A 23,140-nucleotide genomic window follows, 5' to 3' on the forward strand; every position below is an offset into this window, starting at 1 on the left:
GACAGCATAATGTAGATCCGGTTAGTTTTGTCAGCTTCATTTGCCATTTCTGTGTCAGTGTAGTGCTATTTTATTCCCTAAGCCTTATACTTACAACCATTTGGAATGCAATTGCTAACTGCTCCCTATTAACTAACAATTCCGTCATTCAGGACTTGTCCAGGACAAGTACAGAGGAAAAGAATTGTGAATAAAAGATTCGAGAATATCTGAATAGTTCATGTAAGCTGCTTTTTCATTGTTTTTTGATGATTTTTAGAAATAAATAAAACTCTGAAATGTCAAGATTTCAAAAAATTACAGCTGCTGTAGTAATCTCCTTATAACTAGATGCTTGCTCTCAAATAAAGATGGTTCCTGAAATCTTGTACAGTAATCACATGGCAGGGCTTCTACAGAGGTGAATAGTAGAGATGACTTGTTGTTTATGGATTTTTAGACTGGTTTAGCTCTTTTGGAATGTGTTTATATGATCACAGTAGAACTAGATTAAATGACTGTCAGTAAACAAAGAGCTTGCAGTCTTCTCAAAAGACTACATTTATTTTATTCTGCTGGGTAATAGGGATAATTGAGTGAGCCAAAGGATATCACTGCACTTCTCAACTAGTCTTCATGACTAAAACCTACAACCGATCACTCATCTGTGCCTTTGGGAGAACTATGGGAGAAGCTGTGGAAAACAGAAACTCTACAGTTAACTCCAAGGAAAGTGCTTATGTTTAAATCTTATCTAGTGAACAGACTAACCTTTATAGCTCATTTCCAGACTAAAAAAAAAACCAGTCTAAGCAGAGGCACAGAGGGTTTGTCCATACTTCAGCATGAATATGAGGCTATTGCAGTTCTTATGACCAGATGCTCTGACAGTGCAGACAGTCTTCTAGCCTGGTCCCCACCATGCAGAGACTGCTCTGAGAGCACATGACACAAAAACCTTTATAAGCTACCAGGCATGACAAGGCAGATTGCGTGCAGGCAGTCTACCAGGCATCTGTGCAGTCGGGAGGTGGAAAAATACAGAGTAAGGCCTGCTCCCTRCAGCTCTTGCATTCATCCCTCCAGTGCATTGCCTGAAAAGCCAGTTCGCCTGTCTGCAATCACAGAACACACCATTGAAGGAGCACTCAGAACTGCACACTCATCTCCCAGTGAAGTTCTGGATGAACTGGGATGTGCTGATGCATCAGAGTGGGGAATCTGTTTCCACAACATCACCACCTATGAAAAAGGCAACTATATGAGACTCTGGGATCCAGGGAAAAGTTCCTTATCAAAGAGTTGATTTCTCAAAGAACTATTAAGTGAAACAATAGGTACCTGRTGAGGAAAAGGGAGGGATAGTCAACTAGGAAAGGTAGTCCTTGGCTGGTACTTTTTCCCATGCTCCTCAGGAAATAACAAGCTGCACGTAGATTTTGAGGAGGCTGGTGAGAAGAAATATTTTGCTAAGTACAGGTCTTTCCAGATTTTGAAGGAACCTGAAATTTTCAAGTTGGTTTGGGGGCAAATGGTGGCTGGTGATGCAGAGAAATAAGATGATCTCAGATATGTTTACAGAAAAGGCAAATTCTGCTAACTGAAATGCCACTGATCTTATTAGAGGGGAAATAAATCTCAACTTGTGTGAGTTTGGGGCTGCAGCAAAGGGCTCTAAACATTAACAAAACATCATTGCCAGAGCACAGGTAACATCAGCCCTTTACAGCCCTCTCTTCCAAGCACAGAACTAGGAAGACATTCCTACCCAGGATCTTCTGATACTTGCTCAGCTAGGTCCCATGGGATTAGCAGGCTGATCCAATCAAGGCAGGATAGACCCTTAATTCAAGGAGTATATTCTTTGCCTCTGTGGGTTTTTGACTTTTTCCAGGTGGGCTTCCAATATACAGTTTGACTAGAGATGAAAAATGAATTCTCATCACCTGCTGAAACGCTCTGCAATGATCCAGCATGAGGCTGGAAGAGCTTGTTGTGGTAGGCTAGTAAGATATCAGCCTCTCATGTCCATCTATTTCTCTGACTGACAGGTTTCAGAGATCAGGTGAGTGGGCACAATTTCCAAGAGAATTTCTCACTCTTCAACCAGGGAAATACAGGGAGGAGAAAGAGAGGGAGTGAGAGATGCCACTTGTTTTCTAGTCATAAATTCTTTTGGCCCTAGTGCCATCACAGAAATCACATTCCTTCCCAAGCATCTCAAAACAAGCCTTTCTGCAGAGCCATAAGGACTTATGTTTTGGCTGATGAATGGCAGGGGCTTGAGAGTAATTAATAATTCTAGGCAGGTGTTAGTTAATCAGTCTAAACTGAAGATCCTGTCCTCCCACAAACATGACTTGAGGAGTGAAGTGTGCTTTTCACTCTGGTTGCCACAGTCATCCCTCTCCCCAGACCTCAACCATGCATTTCTCTATGCCCCTCTCCCTGAAACCCCCTGCAGGCTTATCTGTGGCTTTTAAGAAATGTTTCCGTATCAGTTTCTTGCCATTGTAACCGGATTTCAGCTAGCAGTGTACTCCCAGTGAGGGACAATGATCTAACTCAAGCGCCATTCAGCCCTTTGTCTTTCTTCATAGCTCATATTAAAGCAAAATAAAAGTCACTTTTCACAAATTTCATTTAAACTGAAACAAGCTAAACTCAGCTAAACTAAATGATTAAAACAGCAATGTACCCTGCTAAGAGAAGAGGTCATTCAGTAATCCTATCAAGGCCGCAATGGAAATCAAATCAATGAACACAATATTGGACTGAGTGATTCATAAGCCAAATCATTAATACTGAACCTGCATCACTCATTTTCAGACTCAACTGAACAGTATCAGTCTGTATGATACTTTTAAGTCAGTCTGAAGAGATTTACAATAGAGGAGCTTATTGTAACATTCAGCCTTATTCGGATTTCAAAGGTACAGAGCACTTACTGGAAAACCTTTGGGAACATGGCAGTTAGATAAACTATTGTCCTGTGTCTATGATAGTTATTGTATTTACAGTGTGCCACACATTCCAGAAGATCAAGTACTGGTTCATAATCATCATTGTTCTGAGGTAGTTTTTGATTCAACAAGGTGACTGCTGGCTCATCCTGCCTCCATTGTTCGTCCTAGAGTGGCAACTGCCTGATACCAACCTTGTTCCCACACCTTGGTCTGGCCATGCAAGTGAGAGGGAGTCAGGAAACTGGAGAAGTCTACTCCTGAGCTCTTTTGAAAATCTGGTCCTTATTCTCTGTATAAAAATATGCATCATGTTTTCTATAGGCTCCACTGCGCAATGTATGGAGGGAGCTGTTCTCATACAGTTTTGTTTGACATACAACATTTCAGATATCAGTGCATGTCATGGGAACTAGCTTCCCACCCAGCTCTGTGCCTGCTTAACTCTTCTCCAAAGCCACTGGAGGTAAGTCAGGAGATCAAGAAAAATCCCTCATGGGAGAGAGAAGAAGAAAATATTGTTATGGAAAAGTCTCTTTCAAAAATGGGGCATCTGAAGCCTGAATGCATGAGAATAACAGGACAACCAGACAGCAAAAGTATCACAAAGAACCAAACAGTTAAACTCCTGAAGGTCTCACTTTTAGTTGCATAATATTGCTCTGGTCCAACACCTTATACTGCCATTAACCTCATGCCATCCTTGCTCCTGTTTGGCATGTGTGCATTGATCAGATGCCATTGTAATACAGCCTCCCTTGCCCTTTCCTGAGCACATTCCTCATGAAACCGGTTGTGCCAGAGTGACCAATCCACCTGCATCTTTGCAGCTCTGTACACGAGAAAAATACAATAAGCAAAGAGAAAGGGTTTGGGAGCTGACTTTCTGCTCTTAAGGATTTATCTGAACAGGGAGGGCACAGAACATCCTCTGCCTACTCCATAAATCATATCTTTGCCTGCAGGGATTACTCTGTATATGGACTACTACTGCTCTTTCAGTGATTAAAGGCTACCATCATTTCACAGAACAGAAAAGGTGTTACCAGAGGTTACAGAATATATTAAAAAGTGAAAGGTTGGTACAGAGGCTGATGGGAAAGAGTCCTTTCTGGTAGGTACTCTCAACTTATCTCCAAACGGAGAGTAAAACAAAGGCTACCCAACACCAGCTCCCAGAGGAAACCAAGCAAATACCAAACCAAATATTCAGGAGGGGCACGCAGATAGTGTGCAATAAGTGATAGAGCAGTTTTCTAATTGAATATTGCCCCCTACAGCCCCCTCCCCCCCCCAAAAAAAAAGAAAAAAGAAAAAAGAAAAACCATATGGGAAAGTGGAGAAGGCCTAGGTTCACAGGTTCAAAGTTGGTGCTCTCTATGTACTTCATAAATCACTGCACTGCCTGGCTGTGCAGGTGCTGAGGTGTGCGCTCTGGTCAACACCAGCTAGCAGAAAGGTCAGCCTTGCAGGAAAGACCTGTGGACACCAGTTAAGACCAGTGAAACCAACAGCTTGAGCTTTTCACAGCAAGGAACTCCTGCCGAAACTGCAGTGGGAAAGCAGAGAGAGAAAATAGTTCAGCAAAGCAGAGTGTGAAGCCAAAGGACTGAGTGGGAGGGGAAGTTTCCTCCCTTTGCTTCTCCATGTTTCTTACTCACTGGCGAGCATAACTGTCATTAGAAAATACAACTCTAATCTGTGCCCCCTTGGACCCTCAGGAATCCCTGAGCCAGGAGATAAAATGCACATCATGTAGCAAGGATAAGAGAAAGGTGCAGTGTAACTCTTCCGAGCAGTGAGGGACTTGGACAACTAAGACATTCCATATTCACAAAGTCCAGGAGCAGAAAGGGAAAAAAGCAAGTGACATCTTCTGAAGAAAGTGCCTTCTTAGCTCAGGCAAAAGTTTCCTCCATAAATGCTAAGACTGGTCATGGATTGGAGAAATTCTCCTATGGGAAATGCTAGTGTTCACCCAAAGAAATTGAAAACTTTATGATGGATGCTTAGTGAAGAGCTACAAATAGCATGACCCAGGCAAGGCTAAGCCAGAAGAAAATCTCTCCTTGCTGCTTTGGATAACAACCTGCCTTTGCAGGTCTGCTCTGCAGACATCATTCCTTTCCCAGCAAGCCAAGCCAAAGTACACGGAAGCTCAGCCATTGGCATTAACAGTGATGTCGGCTCTCTCAAACAAGCTTTTATTTCACCTTTCTCAAATTCAGAGCTGTCAGAGAGTTTACCTCCCAGCATCAAAATGCTAACTGTCTGCCTTTCTTTTAACTTTAGGAGATGCTCAGGGTTCCTTAGGTTAGCACACAACAGGAGTGCAATGACTGGCATTCTCTGCTTGTTGTGTTGGTAGGGGCTTTCCCCATTTCCACTGGGAAGCTCTAACATCCTGGTGGCAATGAAGCTAATGGCAAAGCTCCCAAGACTGTGCTGGGAGCCAAAAATCCATGTACAGTTTTGCATTTATCAGTGCTAAATCATCTCTTGAGCACAATAATCGTATTTCCACATGCACTTTCTCAGGCATTTTTGTTATCTAACTGAATCTTCTAAATTGCTAAGCTTATTTGGCAGGGGGGGACAGATCAGTTTTATCTTGGGGACTTAACTTTTGACATTTATATCTCTAGAGTTGAAGAGGTATGTTGCATTGTTCAGAGGTACTCCGTGTTCTCCTAAAATGCTTTAAATTCCTGTTACCACATCCCAAAACTGATCCTGGAATTAAGGAAAAGGTGGAGTCATTTCCCAGGCGTCAAGGATGAATCTACGTAGAAGAAAGAATTGCTGATGTTGTAAATCATCATCCCTCTGAGATCTTCACTAGATGAGGAAAAGTAATTTAGGACATATTGATCACTAGCCCAGTTTCAAAAGCTACCCCCAGGGGCCTGACCTACTTTGGACTAAGCTTGCTTATTGATATGCTCTCAAATGTAGTTGCATTTGCAGGAACACTGCTGCAAGGGACTGGCATTTCCTCCTAGAGTGAAAGCTGATGTGATGTTTCCAAGCCTACAAGGCAGCAAGGAATCCACAGCCAGTAATACACCTAAATTGATCCATTAGTGTTGGGTAGATACATCAAAACAACTGCCTCCATAAAATGCGTTCTCAGTCCAATATTGAACTCTCTATTCTTTTAAGGGAGAAGCTTGGAAAAAGCTGGGCAAATTCATTCTTACTTTTTTTTTTCACATGACAGATCTAATCAGGAGCCCTTGAAAGATTGTAAATTTGGGTGAATCTATGAGTCTAGTTTTGCCACTGCTTTTTAGAGTGACTTACCAGAAGTAACAGCTGAGGAGGAGCTCCTACCTCAACAAGGTAATACAGCCTTTTCTAGGCTGTAGGACATGCACATGCTATTACTGCATACTTGGCAGGAGAAGGCTTCTCAGTACTAAGAGCTGGCTCTACATCACTGCTTGTCCCTTGGGCAGACACAACTCCAACCCAGATCAGGGTACACCAACTGTGCTGCAGGAACATTTGCAGTGCATGGAGCAGTATGACTAAGAGAAGAGGGGGTACAGACGTCCCTAGTCAACTTCTCGCTGCTGTGCTTAAACCTTTCCCTCCCTAAGAGCTCAGAGGCATATGCTCATTCTTTTTGTCTTTCCTTTTGATGAGTAAAAAAGGTATTCTTGATTTTCCTCAGGAGTTGCATACACAGAAATTGGCATGGATAGCTTTTTTTTTTTTTTTTTCCACACACACTTGAAGCAAACCTGAAATTTGAATGGGACTGGTCTGATCACAGTCCCTCTCATTTCCCTGCAGGTTTTTCAGGCAGGGGCATGGAAAGGATGTATGCTTTTCCATGCTAGAATTAGGTCTTGGAAGCAACAATGATCACAAGATCTTCTGGTTTATTATTATTTTATATACATATATATGTACTGACTATGTGGGAATATGGAATTTAAGTGGCAACCAATTACTTTTCTTACCTCTCTTCTCTCTACTCCCTTTTACTTAACATTAAAGCAGGCTTTCACTTATCATTAGAATTCAGGATAGAGTTTGGGATGTTAGAGGGATCTCATCAAGAAAGTAAGTGCTTATGGGGAAGCTATGTTCTGCCTCTGATGTCCCAATATGTGGGAGAGACTCCAAGAAATCACAATTTCATCTGAACTAGGATGCAGCAATAAGGAAAAAAAACTTAAATTCTGTCCTCTGATAAAATTCATAAACTTGATGGGCTCTGTATCTGAAGGTAACATGAGGGTCAAACTCAGGCACTCTGGACTTCACATAATGCTGCCACTGATGGACAGAGTGCACAGCATAGCAGTAGCAAAGCAAAATGGAAATTTTGTTCAGTATTACAATGAATAGGGACCAGGGGGAAAAAAAGATCATACACGCTCTGCCCACCTAGCATTGCCTGGACATACAAACTTTTACCTCTGAATCAGTCCTAGATCACCTATAAACCTCTATTTGAAGGGCTGCAAAGTGCCACCTGACAGGTAGAGCACTAGAGCATGAGTCAACAAGTTCAGCTTCTGCCAAGCAGTCTTGGCTCTCCTATCTGCAAAGTAAGCTCTGTCTTTGTAAAGTGCCACTAACAGGCAGAAGCAGAAAAGCTGTCTACTTTAATCAAATGTATGTTTTTACTGATTCATTTCTTCTGGAAATAAAATACAGGAGGGAAAGATACCTAAAGTCTGCTAACAACCTAGGAGGGGTGAGCTGGAACAGCCAGGCAAGAACTTTCCCCATCAGAATTTGGGAAACTACTTATCTGGGAAACAGCTCCCAGAGAACTCACCAGAGCCTCACTTGATGGGCAGGCAGTGGTAAAGTGCAGAGGTGGAGCTTAGAGATTGATTTTTGTGTGTGTGTGTGTGTTGTTGCTAGATATAAAGGCTTAGATGGATCCGATGCTAACCACAGAGCCTGGAACATGGAAGAGGAGAGTTGAGCAGAGTGCGTAGACCAGTGCTAGCCATGGGGAGGACAGCCCCAATCCTCCTTGCTCTGCTCAGCCTAACAGTGGCGGTTTCTGATGCCCAGGACTCCTGCCCAGGTGAGTGGAGTGTGACTCCCACTGTTTCTCTGTTGAGACAGCCCTCTTCATCCCCCAGCTCTAAAATATGAGAGCCGTAAAAAGGAAATTGGGACTGGACTTTTTTTTCCCTTATATGCATCATTTTAATTCAGCTGCAGGTGGGATGAGGGCAAGGGAGAGTTGAGGTCTCAGCAGCCATCCCACCCCACCTTGGAGTGCCTTGCTGCAGTTAATGAAGGGTTCAGAGCAATATAAAGGAGTATTTGAGTGCTCACAGGATGCCAGGCACTCTGGCAGCAGAAAGCAACTTTCTGTCCACATTCACTGGAAGAGTGCTAGCAGCAATTCCAAAATGATCTGGTGTTGGGAACTTTAGCAGAGCCTTTACTGTCCACTAATCCGTCAATGCCACTTAATCTCTGCTGTCAATAACACACAGGACATCTCTTGGCTTTTGTTTTATTAAACTACAGTGTATTTGTCATGCATGCAATGTTGTATATAATAGACTCCTCTCAGACTGAACTCCTCTGAAGCCAGAGAGATTCTATGTTGGTATAAAATTGCTCCCCAACACACACCTCAAGCTGGGTCCTCACAGATATTAATTCAGGTTGCTGCCAATGCTACACCTCAACCATTGAGGGACAAAAATGTGGCAGGAGTATCACACCAGGTACCATACAGCAGGACCCAGCCATGCCAGCAGGAGGTGGATGAGGGGATAGTAGCAGATCTTGTCTCCCTTGGCTTCAGTAAGGTGATCAATCCTGTCTCCCATAATATCCTCATAGATAAGCTAAAGAGGTGCAGGCTAGATGAATAGACAGTAAGGTGGATTCAAAACTGGCCGAACATCCAAGTTCAGAATGTTGTGATCAGTGGTGCAAAGTATAGCTGGAGACTTGTAACTAGTGATGTACACCAGGGGTCAATTCTGTGTCCAACACTGTTCATCTTGCTTATCAGTGATCTGCATTAAGAAATAGAGTGCACCTTTATCAAGTCTGCTGWTGATCCAAAGCTGGGAGGAGTGGCTGATATGCCAGAGGGCTGTGCTGCCATTCAGAGGGACCCTAAGAGGTTGGAGAGATGGGCAGCATCATAGAATCACGGAATCATAGAATCGGTAAGGTTGGAAGGGAGCTCTGGAAATCGTCTAGTCCAACCCCCCTGCTCAAGCAGGGCCACCTAGAGCATGTTAGACAGGGCTGTATCCAGGTGGGCTTTGAATATCTCCAGAGAAGAAGACTCCACAAACTCTCTGGGCAACCTGTTCCAGTGCTCTGTCACTCTCACAGTGAAGAAACTTCCTGTGGTTCAGTTTTTGCTAGAGGGAAACTCCCCTTTAATAAAAAGAATCGCAGAGTTCTGCCCCTGGGAAAGAATAACTCCATGCACCAGTATAGGCTGGGGGCTGACCTGCTGGAAAGTAGTTCTGCATTCCTGGTGGACAAGTTGACCACGAGCCAGCAACGTGCCCTTCTAGCCAAGAAGGCCAAAGGTATCCTGGTCTGCATTGGGAAGAGTGCTGCCAGCAGGTCAAGGGAGGTGATCCTTCCCGTCTACTCAGCCCTCGTGAAGCCACACCTGGAATGCTGTGTCTACTTCTGATCTCCCCAGTAGGTGAGCAATATGGTGCTACTGGAGCGAGTCCAGTGGAGGGCTACTAGGATGATGAAGTGACTGGAGCATCTCTCATATGAGAGAGATGTGCCTGTTGAGCCTGGAGAAGAGAAGGCTCATCTTATCAATGTGTGTAAGTGTCTGAAGGGAAGGTGTAAGGAGGATGAGGTCAGACTCTCTTCAGTGGTGCCCAGTGACAGGATGAAAGGTATTGGGCACAAACAGAAACTTAGGAAGTTTCATCTGAACACAAGAAAACAACTTTTTACTGTGAGAATAACTGAGCACTGGAATATATTACCCAGAGAGGTTGTGGAATCTCCACCCTTGGAGTTATTCAAAAGCTGTCTGGACAGGGTCCTTGGCAACCTGCTCTAGGTGACCTTGCTTCAGGAGGAGGGTTGGTGTAGATGATCTCCAAAAGTCCTTTCCAACCTCAACCATTCTTTGATTCTGTGATTCTATGAGTGCTGTGCCAGAATGGGAATCACAGAATCACACAAGCTGGAAGGGATTTCAGAGGTCTCAAGTCTAAGCCTTCCTTCCTTAAGCACAGTTAATTTATATCATGTTCCTTAAGGGGATGTTGAATTTGGTTTTGAATGGATAGATCCTGTTCACCAACATCTTTTTTGTACTGAGCGCCACAAACTGGACCCAGTACTTCAAATGTGGTCTCACAAGTGCTGAATTAGATGGGAACAGTGACCTCCCTTAACATACTAGCTACACCTTCATGTGCTGTTAGCTGCCTTTGCTGCAACACCACACTGCTGACTGAGTTTCAGCTTGTTGCCTTCCTGGCACCCATCACCCTTTCTGCAAAACTACTTTCTAGCCAACTGGTCCTGGCCTGTCCCCTTGCCACATGTCCTCTTATCCTATCTCAGGGCAGGACATTGCATTTGCCATGGCTGAATTGAGGTTTGTGTCACTTCATTTCTCTGGCCTGTCAAGGTCCCTCTGAATGGTTATTCTGTCCTCCAGTGTATCAACTAGTCTGCCAAGTTTGGTATTATCTGTGAACTTGCTGAGGGTACACTCCATCCTGTACACAGGCTGTTAATAAAGACGTTAATTGGTGTTGGTCCCAGCATAAATCCCTGAGGAATGCCACTATTAATCATACTCCAGGTGGACTTTGAATGGCTCGTTCTCCAAGTCCATTTTCCCCACACATCCTACAGTCTACAGATCCAATCCATATGTCACCATTTAGATTATGAGGATACTAAGGGAGATTGTCTCAACAGCCATACTAAAGCTACAGCAAACAACATTCACTGCTCTTCCCTTCTCCACAGAGCCAGAGTAATAAAGTCTTCTTTTACAAAAGCCCTACAGGTTGTTTAGGTACGATTTGCCCCCAGTAAATCCATGCTAGCTTTTTCCAGGCCCCTTTTTGTCTTCATACACTTGGAAATTGTTTCCAGGAAGTATTTTTCCACCATGTATCTAGTAACCAGGGTTAGGTGGACCAGCCTGTAGTTCTCTGGGTCTTCCTACCTGCCTTTCTTGAAAATGGTTTTGAAATGTGCCTTCTTCCAGTCACTAGAAACATCCTYGATTTTCATGACCTGACAAAGAGGGTGGAAAGCAGCTTCACAATGACATCTGCCACTTCCCTCAACAACCCTGGATACATCCATTCTGGCCTTGGAGACTTGTGTGTGTCTAATTTGCTTGAGGGATCCTTAGCTCAGTCTTACTGGACAGTGGGCAATGCTTTGCTCCCACTGACTCTGCACAGGAATAGACACTGGAATGTGCAAAGGCAGACCCTGCCATTGAAAAACAAACAAAAAAGGGCTTTCCAGATCCTTTGGCACCAAATCTACTGCCTCACTAAGCAACGGGACCACATTTTTCTTAGACTTCCTTTTGCTGCTGATACGTATACAGAAGCTCTTAGTGTCCTTCACATCCCTCAGCAGTACAGATCCAGCTGAGTTCTGGCTTTCCTACCACCATCCCTCCACATTTGAACAATATTTCCATGTTACTCTGGGTACTTGTCCTGCTTCCATCTTCTGGCACTTCCTTTTGAATTTGAGCCCTGTGCTGGGCTCCTGCCATACTTGTTCAACAACATGAATATTGGAGCAGGCCATTTTTCTACTTTGAGGAGGTGCTCCCTGAAGGTCAATCAGTTTAACAAAGCCAATGTCTCTCCTGTCTTCAAAAAGGGCAAGAAGGAGGACCCAGGCAACTATAGGCCAGTTAGCCTCACCTCCATCCCTGGAAAGGTGATGGAACAGCTCATTCTGGATGTCATCTCCAAGCATATGGAGGAAAAGAAGGTGACCAGGAGTAGTCAGCATGAATTCACCAAGGGGAAATCCTGCTTAACCAAACTGATAGCCTTCTACGACGGAATGACTGGCTGGGTAGACGAGGGAAGAGCAGTGGACATTGTATACCTTGACTTCAGCAAGGCTTTTGACACTGTCTCCCATAACATCCTTCTACATAAGCTCAGGAAGTGTGGGATAGATGAGTGGACAGTGAGGTAGGTTGAGAACCGGGTGAAAGGCAGAGCTCAGAGGGTTGTCAGCAGTGGTATGGGGTCCAGTTGGAGGCCAGTGGCTAGTGGTGTCCCCCAGGGCTCAGTATTGGGTCCCATCCTGTTCAACTTTTTCATCAATGACCTGGATGAGGGGACAGAGTGCCTCCTCAGCAAGTTTGCTGATGATACCAAGCTGGGAGGAGTGGCTGATACACCAGACGGCTGTGCTACCATCCAGAGAGACCTGGACAGGCTGGAGAGTTGGGCGGAGAGGAACCTCACGAGGTTCAACAAGGGCAAGTGCAGAGTCCTGCACTCAGGGAGAAATAAACCTATGCACCAGTACAAGCTGGGGGCTGATCTGCTGGAAAGCAGCTCTGCAGGGAAGGACCTGGGAGTGCTGGTGGACAACAAGTTGATTATGAGCCAGCAATGTGCCCTTGTGGCCAAGAAGGCCAATGATCTCCCGGGCTGCATTAGGAAGAGTGTTGCCAGCAGGTCGAGGGAGGTGATCCTGCTGCTCTACTCAGCCCTGGTGAGGCCTCATCTCGAGTACTGCATCCAGTTCTGGGCTCCCCAGTACAAGAGAGACATGGAGCTAGCGGAGGGAGTCCAGCGCAGGGCTACAAAGATGATCAGAGGACTGGATCACCTGCCCTACGAGGAAAGGCTGTGAGAGCTGGGCTTGTTTAGCCTGGGGAAGAGAAGACTGAGGGGGGGATCTTGTCAATGTGTATAAGCACCTGAAGGGAGGGTGTCAAGGGGATGGGGCTAAACTCTTTTCAGTAGTCCCATGTGACAGGACAAGAGGCAACAGGCACAAACAGAACCACAGGAAGTTCTGCCTGAATGTGAGGGGGGATTTCTTCACTGTGAAAGTGATGGAGCACTGGAACAGGTTGCCCAGAGAAGTTGTGGAGTCTTCTTCTCTGGAGATATTCAAAACCCGCCTGGACGCAATCCTGTCTAACATGCTTTAGCTGACCCGAGGGAGGTTGGACTACATGATCTCCAGAGGTCTCTTCCAACCTTATCCATTCTGTGATTCTTCTAACACAAACACCATCACAACAGCAAAGCAACACATTCTACTGATACTATTATCCTCAAACACAGTAAGCTATTCCATTTTTTCTGTATCTGCACCTGAACAGGGACTTTTTGCACAAGGACTTTGCTGGAGTGATCACCTTTCCTGTACTTCTGCCAGTGCATCAGTGCTGACAGAAGTCCCTATCAGGCAGTGGTCATAAGTATTTTACAGGCATGCCGTAAAGTCTGCCTATTTTTGACCAACCTGATAGTACTGATCATCCCAGGGAGTCTGGGTGGTATCCAATAAACTAATTGAGAAGATGAGAAACTCTAGCACAGCAACTTTTTCTAGATGATTTAATAAACCTGGTCCCTTTCATCTTTCAAAGATACTGCTGAAAAAAATCCAGCTATGACAGATTACTGGACAGATCTGCTAAAGGAATAGGGCTATCAACTGCAGAGGCTAGCCAAAGAAGACACAAGAAACATATAGCTTGTTCCTATTGTCATAAATAGGAAATATGACATTAATAGAAATACCTCTTAACATTGAAGTCAATGGAGCTGCACCAATAAAAGTGAAAGTAGGATTTATTTTGGTTGTTTGCAAGTATCCGTCTGGCAGAGAGAGGCTATTGGTTCCTGTTCTGTGCACCACCTATAAGAGTGAGTTACCCATCCAGATCTGGGCTGTTAGGATTGATTTCAGTAATTTTTGTAGAAACAAAACAGTAGAAGAAGATAGCAGAACTGGACCTTTGCCCAGCGCCTCTGATATGCAAGTTCCTCATTGGCATTTTTTAATCCACACAACTTCAAACTCACATCTTCAACTCAGGAGGGATACTGCTTTTGCCTGCATAATTCCCAAAGCCCAGATAGTTCAGGTTCCTCACCAATGCATTTCAGAGTCCTAATAATGATTGTCTTCATTTCCACAGGTGTAAGAATAGTGGGGCTGGGTGATGCCGACCGGCTTGCTGTCCTCCAAGGATGTCCAGGGACACCAGGTGCCTCTGGCCCAAAAGGAGAACTAGGTCTCCCAGGAACAAAAGGTAAGATCCCAAAAGCCAGCAAAGCATGTTTTCGTATTAGATTGTTTTGTTGCTTTAAGTAGAGGGAAGCTGAGGCTGGAGCACTGGCTAGCCTAGCACCTTTTTCTGTAAGGAGCCAGAGAGTCAAATAGAAAGGCAAAATACCCTAACTAGAAATGTACTGATACACAAAGAATGTGTTTCTAAGTCTTATCACAAATCAGAAGCGATCTTGGTGTGTGAAACCCACTTACCTCTTTTACATTAAAAATGTCCATTTCCTCTTTGAGCTTTTATTCAACAGTCTACTCTTGTTGCAAAACAACCAGAAGGCTAGAAGGCGACTTGGGTTTGGAACTGGCACACTAGCTGGGAGCAGCCTGCTTCAGTGGCCTTATTTCCCAAGGAACACCACCATGGTCTGGTCAACCACAGGGTGGGAATAAGTCTAGGATGCTCCTGCATATCTACATGGGGCCATGAATGTGCATCATTTGGGAACTGTAGTGGCACCTCTACTCCAGAAAGTAAGGGAGAGGGAGGTCCTCTAGGGTTTTCGCAGCCAACTTACAGGGGAGCCAAATCACTTTAGTGAAACAAGCAGCTTACATGTGGTAAAAGTCAAGATGAAGAAGGCTCACAGGAATTCATTCATGAACTTCAAATTAGCACCTTTCACTGGAAGTACCTGTGTAGTGTAGCTTTAGTGGAAGGTAAAGAGTGAGATCTGTGGTAAAGTCTATTTTAATTAACAAAACCAACTTCCTTCTATTGGCAGAAGTCAAGGACCAGCTTCCAAGGCTTTTGTATCATCCAGTCATCTGTAATGACTGTCTGGGTAGACGAGGGAAGAGCAGTGGACATTGTATACCTTGACTTCAGCAAGGCTTTTGACACTGTCTCCCATAACATCCTTCTACATAAGCTCAGGAAGTGTGGGATAGATGAGTGGACAGTGAGGTAGGTTGAGAACCGGGTGAAAGGCAGAGCTCAGAGGGTTGTCAGCAGTGGTATGGGGTCCAGTTGGAGGCCAGTGGCTAGTGGAGTTCCCCAGGGCTCAGTATTGGGTCCCATCCTGTTCAACTTTTTCATCAATGACCTGGATGAGGGGACAGAGTGCCTCCTCAGCAAGTTTGCTGATGATACCAAGCTGGGAGGAGTGGCTGTGCTGCCATCCAGAGAGACCTGGACAGGCTGGAGAGTTGGGCGGAGAGGAACCTCATGAGGTTCAACAAGGGCAAGTGCAGAGTCCTGCACTCAGGGAGAAATAAACCTATGCACCAGTACAAGCTGGGGGCTGATCTGCTGGAAAGCAGCTCTGCAGGGAAGGACCTGGGAGTGCTGGTGGACAACAAGTTGATTATGAGCCAGCAATGTGCCCTTGTGGCCAAGAAGGCCAATGATCTCCCGGGCTGCATTAGGAAGAGTGTTGCCAGCAGGTCGAGGGAGGTGATCCTGCTGCTCTACTCAGCCCTGGTGAGGCCTCATCTCGAGTACTGCATCCAGTTCTGGGCTCCCCAGTACAAGAGAGACATGGAGCTAGCGGAGAGAGTCCAGCGCAGGGCTACAAAGATGATCAGAGGACTGGATCACCTGCCCTACGAGGAAAGGCTGTGAGAGCTGGGCTTGTTTAGCCTGGGGAAGAGAAGACTGAGGGGGGGGATCTTGTCAATGTGTATAAGCACCTGAAGGGAGGGTGTCAAGGGGATGGGGCTAAACTCTTTTCAGTAGTCCCATGTGACAGGACAAGAGGCAACAGGCACAAACAGAACCACAGGAAGTTCTGCCTGAATGTGAGGGGGAATTTCTTCACTGTGAAAGTGATGGAGCACTGGAACAGGTTGCCCAGAGAAGTTGTGGAGTCTTCTTCTCTGGAGATATTCAAAACCCGCCTGGACGCAATCCTGTCTAACATGCTTTAGCTGACCCGAGGGAGGTTGGACTACATGATCTCCAGAGGTCTCTTCCAACCTTATCCATTCTGTGATTCTGTGATTCCCTCTAGTTAATTTGCAATGTGCCTACATAAACAGAGCTTTTCTTTGCAGGAGAAATGGGAGCACAGGGAAACCCCGGGAAAGTAGGACCACCTGGTACAAAAGGTAATGCATAAAATTTTTAGCTATAATCCATAAAATCTCACAGGCTGAGAGTACACATAGGGAAAATGAGTCTATAAATTTAACTATCTGGGTGCTGATCACAGTCCAAGAAGCAGCCTTGAAGCAGCATAGGAAAAGCAAGATATGGGAATATGGCATGGGATGAATACTAGGAGCAGAGTCTCCTTCAGTGGTAACACATCTCAGAGAAATGCATTTCTCTTTTTCCCAAAGTTCCCCATGGATTCTTCTCACCCTCTAGTCACCCAAAATCATACTTTTCTCAGTTTTGTGTTGTCCCCCCCCCCAACATGCCCCAACATGACACACCTGCCAAAACGCCATTCCTCTCTAAGGAGTCTTCAGCCAGCTCTGCCAGGAGGCCTAATGCAGAGACATGAGTTCTGAGGGCTTCCAGCATCCTCCAGGCCTGGACTCTTGGTGTGATGCCCTTATATCCTACTTGACCAGGAGGCTGGTGATCAAACTACCCAGGAACAGATGGCACAAGGTGAAGCAAGAAAGGAATGGAGGGTTCTCTGCTGTGAAATAACCCACAAAAGAGGAAGAGTGTGTCTGCTACGAAACCAGCTTTCCATACAGATAGTGCTTAAGGTGTTCAGAAGGATCTGTGTGTTCCAGATGTTGGAACAGTCTTTCTTCTTAAAAAGAGAGAGAGAGAGAGAAAGCGCATATTTTCCCTGCCTTTTTATGCCTTCCTTGAAAAGAAAAGCCTTCAGGGAACACTTTCATCTGAATTTTAGGCTGTGTTTGGCTTCAGCTTCTTCCCAGAATCAAGCTGAAAGAAACGTTTTATAGCCCAAGATTATTGTACTCTGCCTCCAAAGTGTTCAATACCATGGCCCAAGGTCTCAGGAAGCAAATATTTTAATTTCAGACTGACTTCAGCTAGCAGTACAAGCTGTCACCCAGGGACTGAGCACTGGTGCACAGACTAGCAGCAAAATCATGCTGATTATGTATCTATTTCACAGCCCAAAGCACTTAAGACTTCAGCAGAAAACCCAGCAGGAAATGGGTGAACATGCTGAAATGTTGCAATTGCCCAAAATCCTACAGGTGCCTGATTAAAAACAGAAAGCCTACACAAAAAGTTATTGAGGCAGCGCAGTGAATCTTCCATACATCTTAACAGAGGGAAAAGCAATTTTCTCTCCCTTAGGTAGTTGCTACTCCTACCATTCCTGAAGGATGCTGCTGACTAAGACAGAAGCCAGGACTATGCAGGCAGGAATGGCATACAGCAGCCATGTCTTCTGCTGAGGAACCTGGCAGAGCACCACAGCTTTCCATCACTTGTGACAGCCTCACCTGTACATTTTGGAAATGTGGTGGGGCCAGATCAGCCCTTTGGGGAATCCAATTAATTCACTCCCATTGAGTAACTTTTGAAGAGCAGTCTCCTCTTCTCTCCCACAGGAGCAGCTGGAGAGCCTGGTTTACCAGGACCTAAAGGTAAATAGTGCTGAGCTGAATTTAGATTTACAACCTGTTTAGTTAAACTATACAGCATGACCAGGGATGGGTTTCTTTAAGAACACAAAGGAACTGCATATTGTTTGGAAACAACACACAAATGGGAGCAACTATAAGTAAATGAAAATACTCACCACGGGTTTGAAAATAGTTGTCCCCCAAGCACAGAGCCTGAAATGCTGAAGCACCTTGCAGAGGCATTCAGTGATGTTCAGCCCCAGCTGAGACAGTGTGAGAAGCCTTTCTCCATCAAGCCAGCCGTATGGTGACAGAGGCCCAGGAGCCAGAGCTGCCTGATGCTGCTGCATAGCACTGCTGCCTGTCAAAACTACAGGGCTTCACACATACCAGCCTGAGCAACCAGCTAGGTCTGGTAGACCATTCAACTACCTATGCTACATCAAAAGGCAGAAAGGCACAGATGAAGCTCCATCAGTGCTAATGCAACAGGAACATGTCTTTCTATCAGCAATAGCAATAGCGTAGATGGGAAATGTTTTCTTCATGGTTCCATCATCCCCAATATTAGGGCCAATGATATTTATATCTGAGCACTGTCTACACTACAGCTTCTATCATTAGATCTTGGCTTATAATAATTACAGGACAAATAGCACTGATCTGGTCACCAGTTTGGCAYGTTTCCTTCAGCTGTCACAGTTGCTTCCAAACCACCTAGTAAAGCCTTCTGCCAGCAGCAACTGTTCCCCCTCTCAGGCTTTCCTCCCCTGCTCTTCTCCTTTCAGTCTTCTTTGACTGGCCCAGCAGCAGACAGAGCAGTCAACTCTACAGAAACAAAGCTTGCATCAGTTTTGCCATCTGGCCCTCCCTGCTACAAATCATATCGGTCACCAGCAACACTGTCTCAGCAGGACTCGGCTTGAAAAGCAAGCAATGTCAAGGGATGGAAGAGGGGAGTTCTTGGTACAAAGGGCAGAGAGCAACTGATAGTGTTGTTTATCCAACAGGAGCGAAAGGAGAGCYTGGATTTCCAGAAACTTTGGGTGAGTTTCACTTTGGGGCCTTCCCACCACATTGTCTTTGCAGAGTAGATCGATGATAACAAGTAGGATGGCAGACCTCCTGCACCAGAAGTCAGGGAAGGGCAGTAATAAAAACAAATTCAGACCGATACAGGACAGACTAAGGAAATATCATTCTATTAACTATTTGCTTCTCACAGCAACACAGCTTCAGAGTGGCTATTCTGTCACTCCAGAAAGGACAGGAAAGCGCTTTGGGTGCTAGTCAAGTAATTTGCCTTCCTGCACCCTGACAAGACTCTTTCATGATCTAGATGAAATCTACCTTAGTATTTACTGCCTTAGTATCCATGTTTCTCAGAATCACTAGAAAGCCTTCTGTAGGCACCTGACTACTTCAAAGCTGGTTAAACCACCACATTTGCATTAACAGTTGAAAGAGAGAGAGTAAGATACCAGTAAACTGAACTACTACTGTGCCATGCACTCTTCTGCCTTTTTATATTGGCTGGATATGAAAAAGGATTTGACTAATAAGCAACAGGACAAGTCCAATGACCAGCCATTAGCCACTCACTATCCAGCCCACTTGGACAGTCAAGCTATACAGCTGTGAGCTCATGCTTTAGATACTGCCCACTCAGACAGATGTCTGCAGAACCAGCCACCAGCAACACTCTGTCACAGAGAGACCCTGTAGAGCACAGGAAGTCCTGCCTGTGGTACATCTCACCATGGAACAGTACTTCTTGCCATTCATGGATCTCTGTGCCAGAACTGGGTTTGGGGTAGGCTGGGGCCAGGAGGTCCTTTTCATCTGACTCACCAAGGATGATCAATCTCACATCATCTCCCAAGCCCTGTCCTATGACACCAAGCCACATACCCAGCTGTAAGTTGAGATGTTTGATAGGGACCTTTCCAGTCAATCCTTTGGCACCTAGAAATCTGAGTTATTGTGATCAGGTATGGCTTAGGGAGGAAAAAAAATAAATTTATATATAGAGATATATGTATATATTCAAGAGTCCTCCGTCCAATTTTCAGGAGTAAGATGATCTGAGTAATATCTTCTGTATGACAGCTAAGCATTTTTTTGTCTCACCACTCTTCTGCTGCCAACTACCCACATGCCCTCAGGGCCTCCCATCCCCAAGCCCAGGCAAGCTCCTGGATCATTAATTTTTCATCTTGCTCTGAGCAGCTCTAGCTGAGAAACTGCAGCATGCTTTGGTTCTGAGTAGGTGCAAGTCAGAATCGTGAAGTGTGAAGAGCCAGCTGAGAGGCTGAAAAGCCCAAAGCAGCTGGCTCAGGTCCCAAGGCTGGTATGTTCTCTGGACATGTTGAGCATGTTATGTATATAACATATATGTTACATATGTATATAGGACTTTCACTTCACATCTTTCCCTGAATTGCATAGGAGCCAGGAACTGCCAAGAGCTGCTGGATAAAGGGAAGATCCTGAGTGGCTGGTACACCATCTATCCCCAAGGCTGCAATGCCACAATGGTCTTTTGTGATATGGACACGGATGGTGGAGGATGGGTTGTGAGTAGAATGAGGCAAAGGGGACTTATATATGCCTATGGTGATTTTCACTAAAGCTCCAAAGGATGGCACCAAAATAGTAACACAAGGGAAGGAAAGCACCCAAGACAGAAAAAACACATACTGACAGTCATATGGACCAAGGCAGAGTTATAGAAGGAATAGCTGATGTCCATGTCATGAAGGTCCATGTCATTCAGGTAAATCCACCTGAATGCAAGGTATTCTCCCAGGGCATTTATCAGATAGCAGGACAAGCACCTCAGGCCCACTCCCATTCCTGCTTAAGTCATCAAATCCCTCCTCACTTTCAAGCTCAAATGGAGCAGATCTGTGAGAGCTACTTTTCAAGTTCAGTCCTCCCAGATACACTCAGGAATAGCCTAATAGGAGAATTTACTGRAGAGAGCTGTACCACCCACCTCTAGCTGCCAGGTGGTGCTGAGACTCTTTTATTAAGAAATTACTTGGCAGTGCCAAGAATCTCTTGTTCCCTGCAGGTTTTTCAGAGACGCTTGGATGGGTCAGTGAATTTTTTACGGGACTGGAATTCATACAAACGAGGATTTGGCAACCAGCTGACAGAGTTCTGGCTGGGTAATGACAACATTCACTTCCTCACCTCCCTGGGTAAGGTGTTCCTCTTTCCCTATGTTGGAGGTTGTCATACTCAGAATGTAATTGCTGCAGGGTACTGGGCTATTAAAAGACTGAACTTCTTGCATCCCTCTTGGGCCCCAACAGATCTTTCTAAATAGCATCTAGGTTCCTGCAGCCTATTGCACACAGGGAAATTTTCTCTAAAAAAATAACAGAGAAAAAATAGAAGTCAGAAAAGTGAATGAGCAGTTGCATGACTACAGTAGGCATCTACCTACTAGGACTACTTGTGATGACAGTCACAGAGTTCACTCACAGGCTTGGATTCACAATTGTTTCAAGAACTCTTGCACATCTTGTTCTTAATGTCCAGGATTATAGCAAATGCAGAATCAGAAAAAGGTCCTCACATGGCTGGGAAAAAACACCATCAAGGGTATAGAAAGTTCTGCAGGAATTTGAAATAAATCACATTTTCTCAAGTACTAGTAGGTCCTCCCAAGTTGGCTCATAGCTTCTTAAAATATTAACCCCTGAATTCCATCTCTATACCTTATGGTCCAAAATCCTTGCTAAGAGACGACCCTGAGGAGAGCTGTCTGCAACATGCTGTCCAACTGGCATAACCTCTGTTCACCTTCTCTTCTAGAAACCTGTGAACTTCGAATTGACCTGGCAGACTTTGAAAACAACTACTATTTTGCCAAGTATGCTTCATTTAGAATTTTAGGAGAGCCTGAGAAATACAAACTGATTCTAGGAGACTACCTTGGTGGAAATGCTGGTAAGTTAGCAGTTCATTGGTAAAGGCTGTTTTCTAGAGAGCTATGCGCAGCATTGCACACTCACAGTTCTGCGGCATCTAGGACAAGTTCTGGCTTTGGTAACATTTGAAGGACTAAATATTTGCCAGTGGGGTTTGGCTACTGTACACTTACGGCATCAGCACTACAGCCTCCTAACTCCCAACATTTTGTTTTTCTTTAAAAAACAAATAAAGCCTCTTCAGAACTTAACACACCTCATGCAAGAGTAAGAGTGCAGCCAACACCTGAGATGGCAGTGCCATGGGTTTATGTGGCTCTGTAGACTGCAACTCTGCCTGATAGTCCAGATCTCAGTATGTCTGCAGAGAACATGTGCAGTGCAGAGAGAAGTAACACCTCTGTAACTGAAAGTAGAATTTGATCCATTTGACCTACAGACTCAGATAAATCCTGTGTGTGTTAGCAGAGATCAGGATGCTTCTTTTCCACAGAACCAAGGAAGAAACCTGGGCTACCCAGACAACAGAAGGATTTGTAAAACTTGCCTTGCATTCAGCAAGGCCTAGATGCCACTCTCCAGTGGTGCACAGATGCTTTAGGTTCCCTTTTGTATTCTCTCTATTGCAATAAATTTGAACTTGTGCTCTGTGCAGGAGACTCCTTCTCATACCACAAGGATATGCCATTTTCAACAGCAGACCAGGACAATGACATGAGCTCCTTTAACTGTGCTACAGCCTACAAGGGTGCATGGTGGTACAATGACTGTCATTACTCCAACCTGAATGGGATGTACTGGCTGGGTGTTCATGGGAGCTATGCTGATGGCATAAACTGGAAGACTCCCATAAGAGGACGGAAATGAAATTTAGGCCAGTTTAACAAGACAAGATGATGGTACTGCTTTGAGCTGCTGTAACCCCCAGACCCTCACCATGGAAAATCTCCAGCATGCTTACAGATGCTGACTGAGCTTGGGCATATTTTCTTGAAAAGTGCATTACCTGGATTTGAAGACCAAGTGATGGTGAGGCTACTGCATCTCAGCAAAACTCTCAAATGGTATTATCCTTGCTGGTAAATACTGGTACTTTTATCTCTAATCTATATATGTGAAGACACCAGTTTTCTTGCAGCCTTTTTCTGTTGGACCAAAGAGCCGCCTGAAAGGCTCTGAATTCTCTCCTTCCTGCAGGCCACAATAGAGCCACTGAAGAGATCACCCTGGAATTAATTGAACTTCCATCACAAGGCTATCGACACTACTCCTATCCTTCACCCCTTACCATTGGTTTCCATGACTTTTACTTCAGGACTTCAAGTCCTGGAAGCACAGTAATACTGCCCAGCCCTTCCCACCAGCAACACAGCAGCAGCAAGGCCCAGCTTCAATCACTCATCCTTGGCATTTTTTGCTAGATCACATTCTTTATCCTCTGTGGATCAAGGGCTGGATAGA

The 23,140-nt window shown here is 44.9% G+C and overlaps 1 protein-coding gene across 1 annotated transcript; it reads left to right on the plus strand.

Moving 5' to 3' along the window:
• The first annotated feature begins 7,916 nt into the window (after positions 1-7,916).
• LOC146593976 (ficolin-2-like) lies at positions 7,917-22,563 on the plus strand. Its single transcript, XM_085308291.1, is given in 10 exon segments — positions 7,917-7,995; positions 14,089-14,202; positions 16,230-16,283; positions 17,724-17,759; positions 18,749-18,784; positions 20,187-20,314; positions 20,815-20,944; positions 21,564-21,698; positions 22,335-22,523; positions 22,526-22,563. Coding segments are annotated over 10 exon segments (939 nt in total).
• Positions 22,564-23,140: the final 577 nt, after the last annotated feature.

The sequence above is a fragment of the Rhea americana genome, unplaced genomic scaffold (assembly GCF_003343005.1).
Source record: "Rhea americana isolate MKP2758 unplaced genomic scaffold, rheAme1 scaffold_273, whole genome shotgun sequence".
Lineage (NCBI taxonomy): Eukaryota > Metazoa > Chordata > Aves > Rheiformes > Rheidae > Rhea > Rhea americana.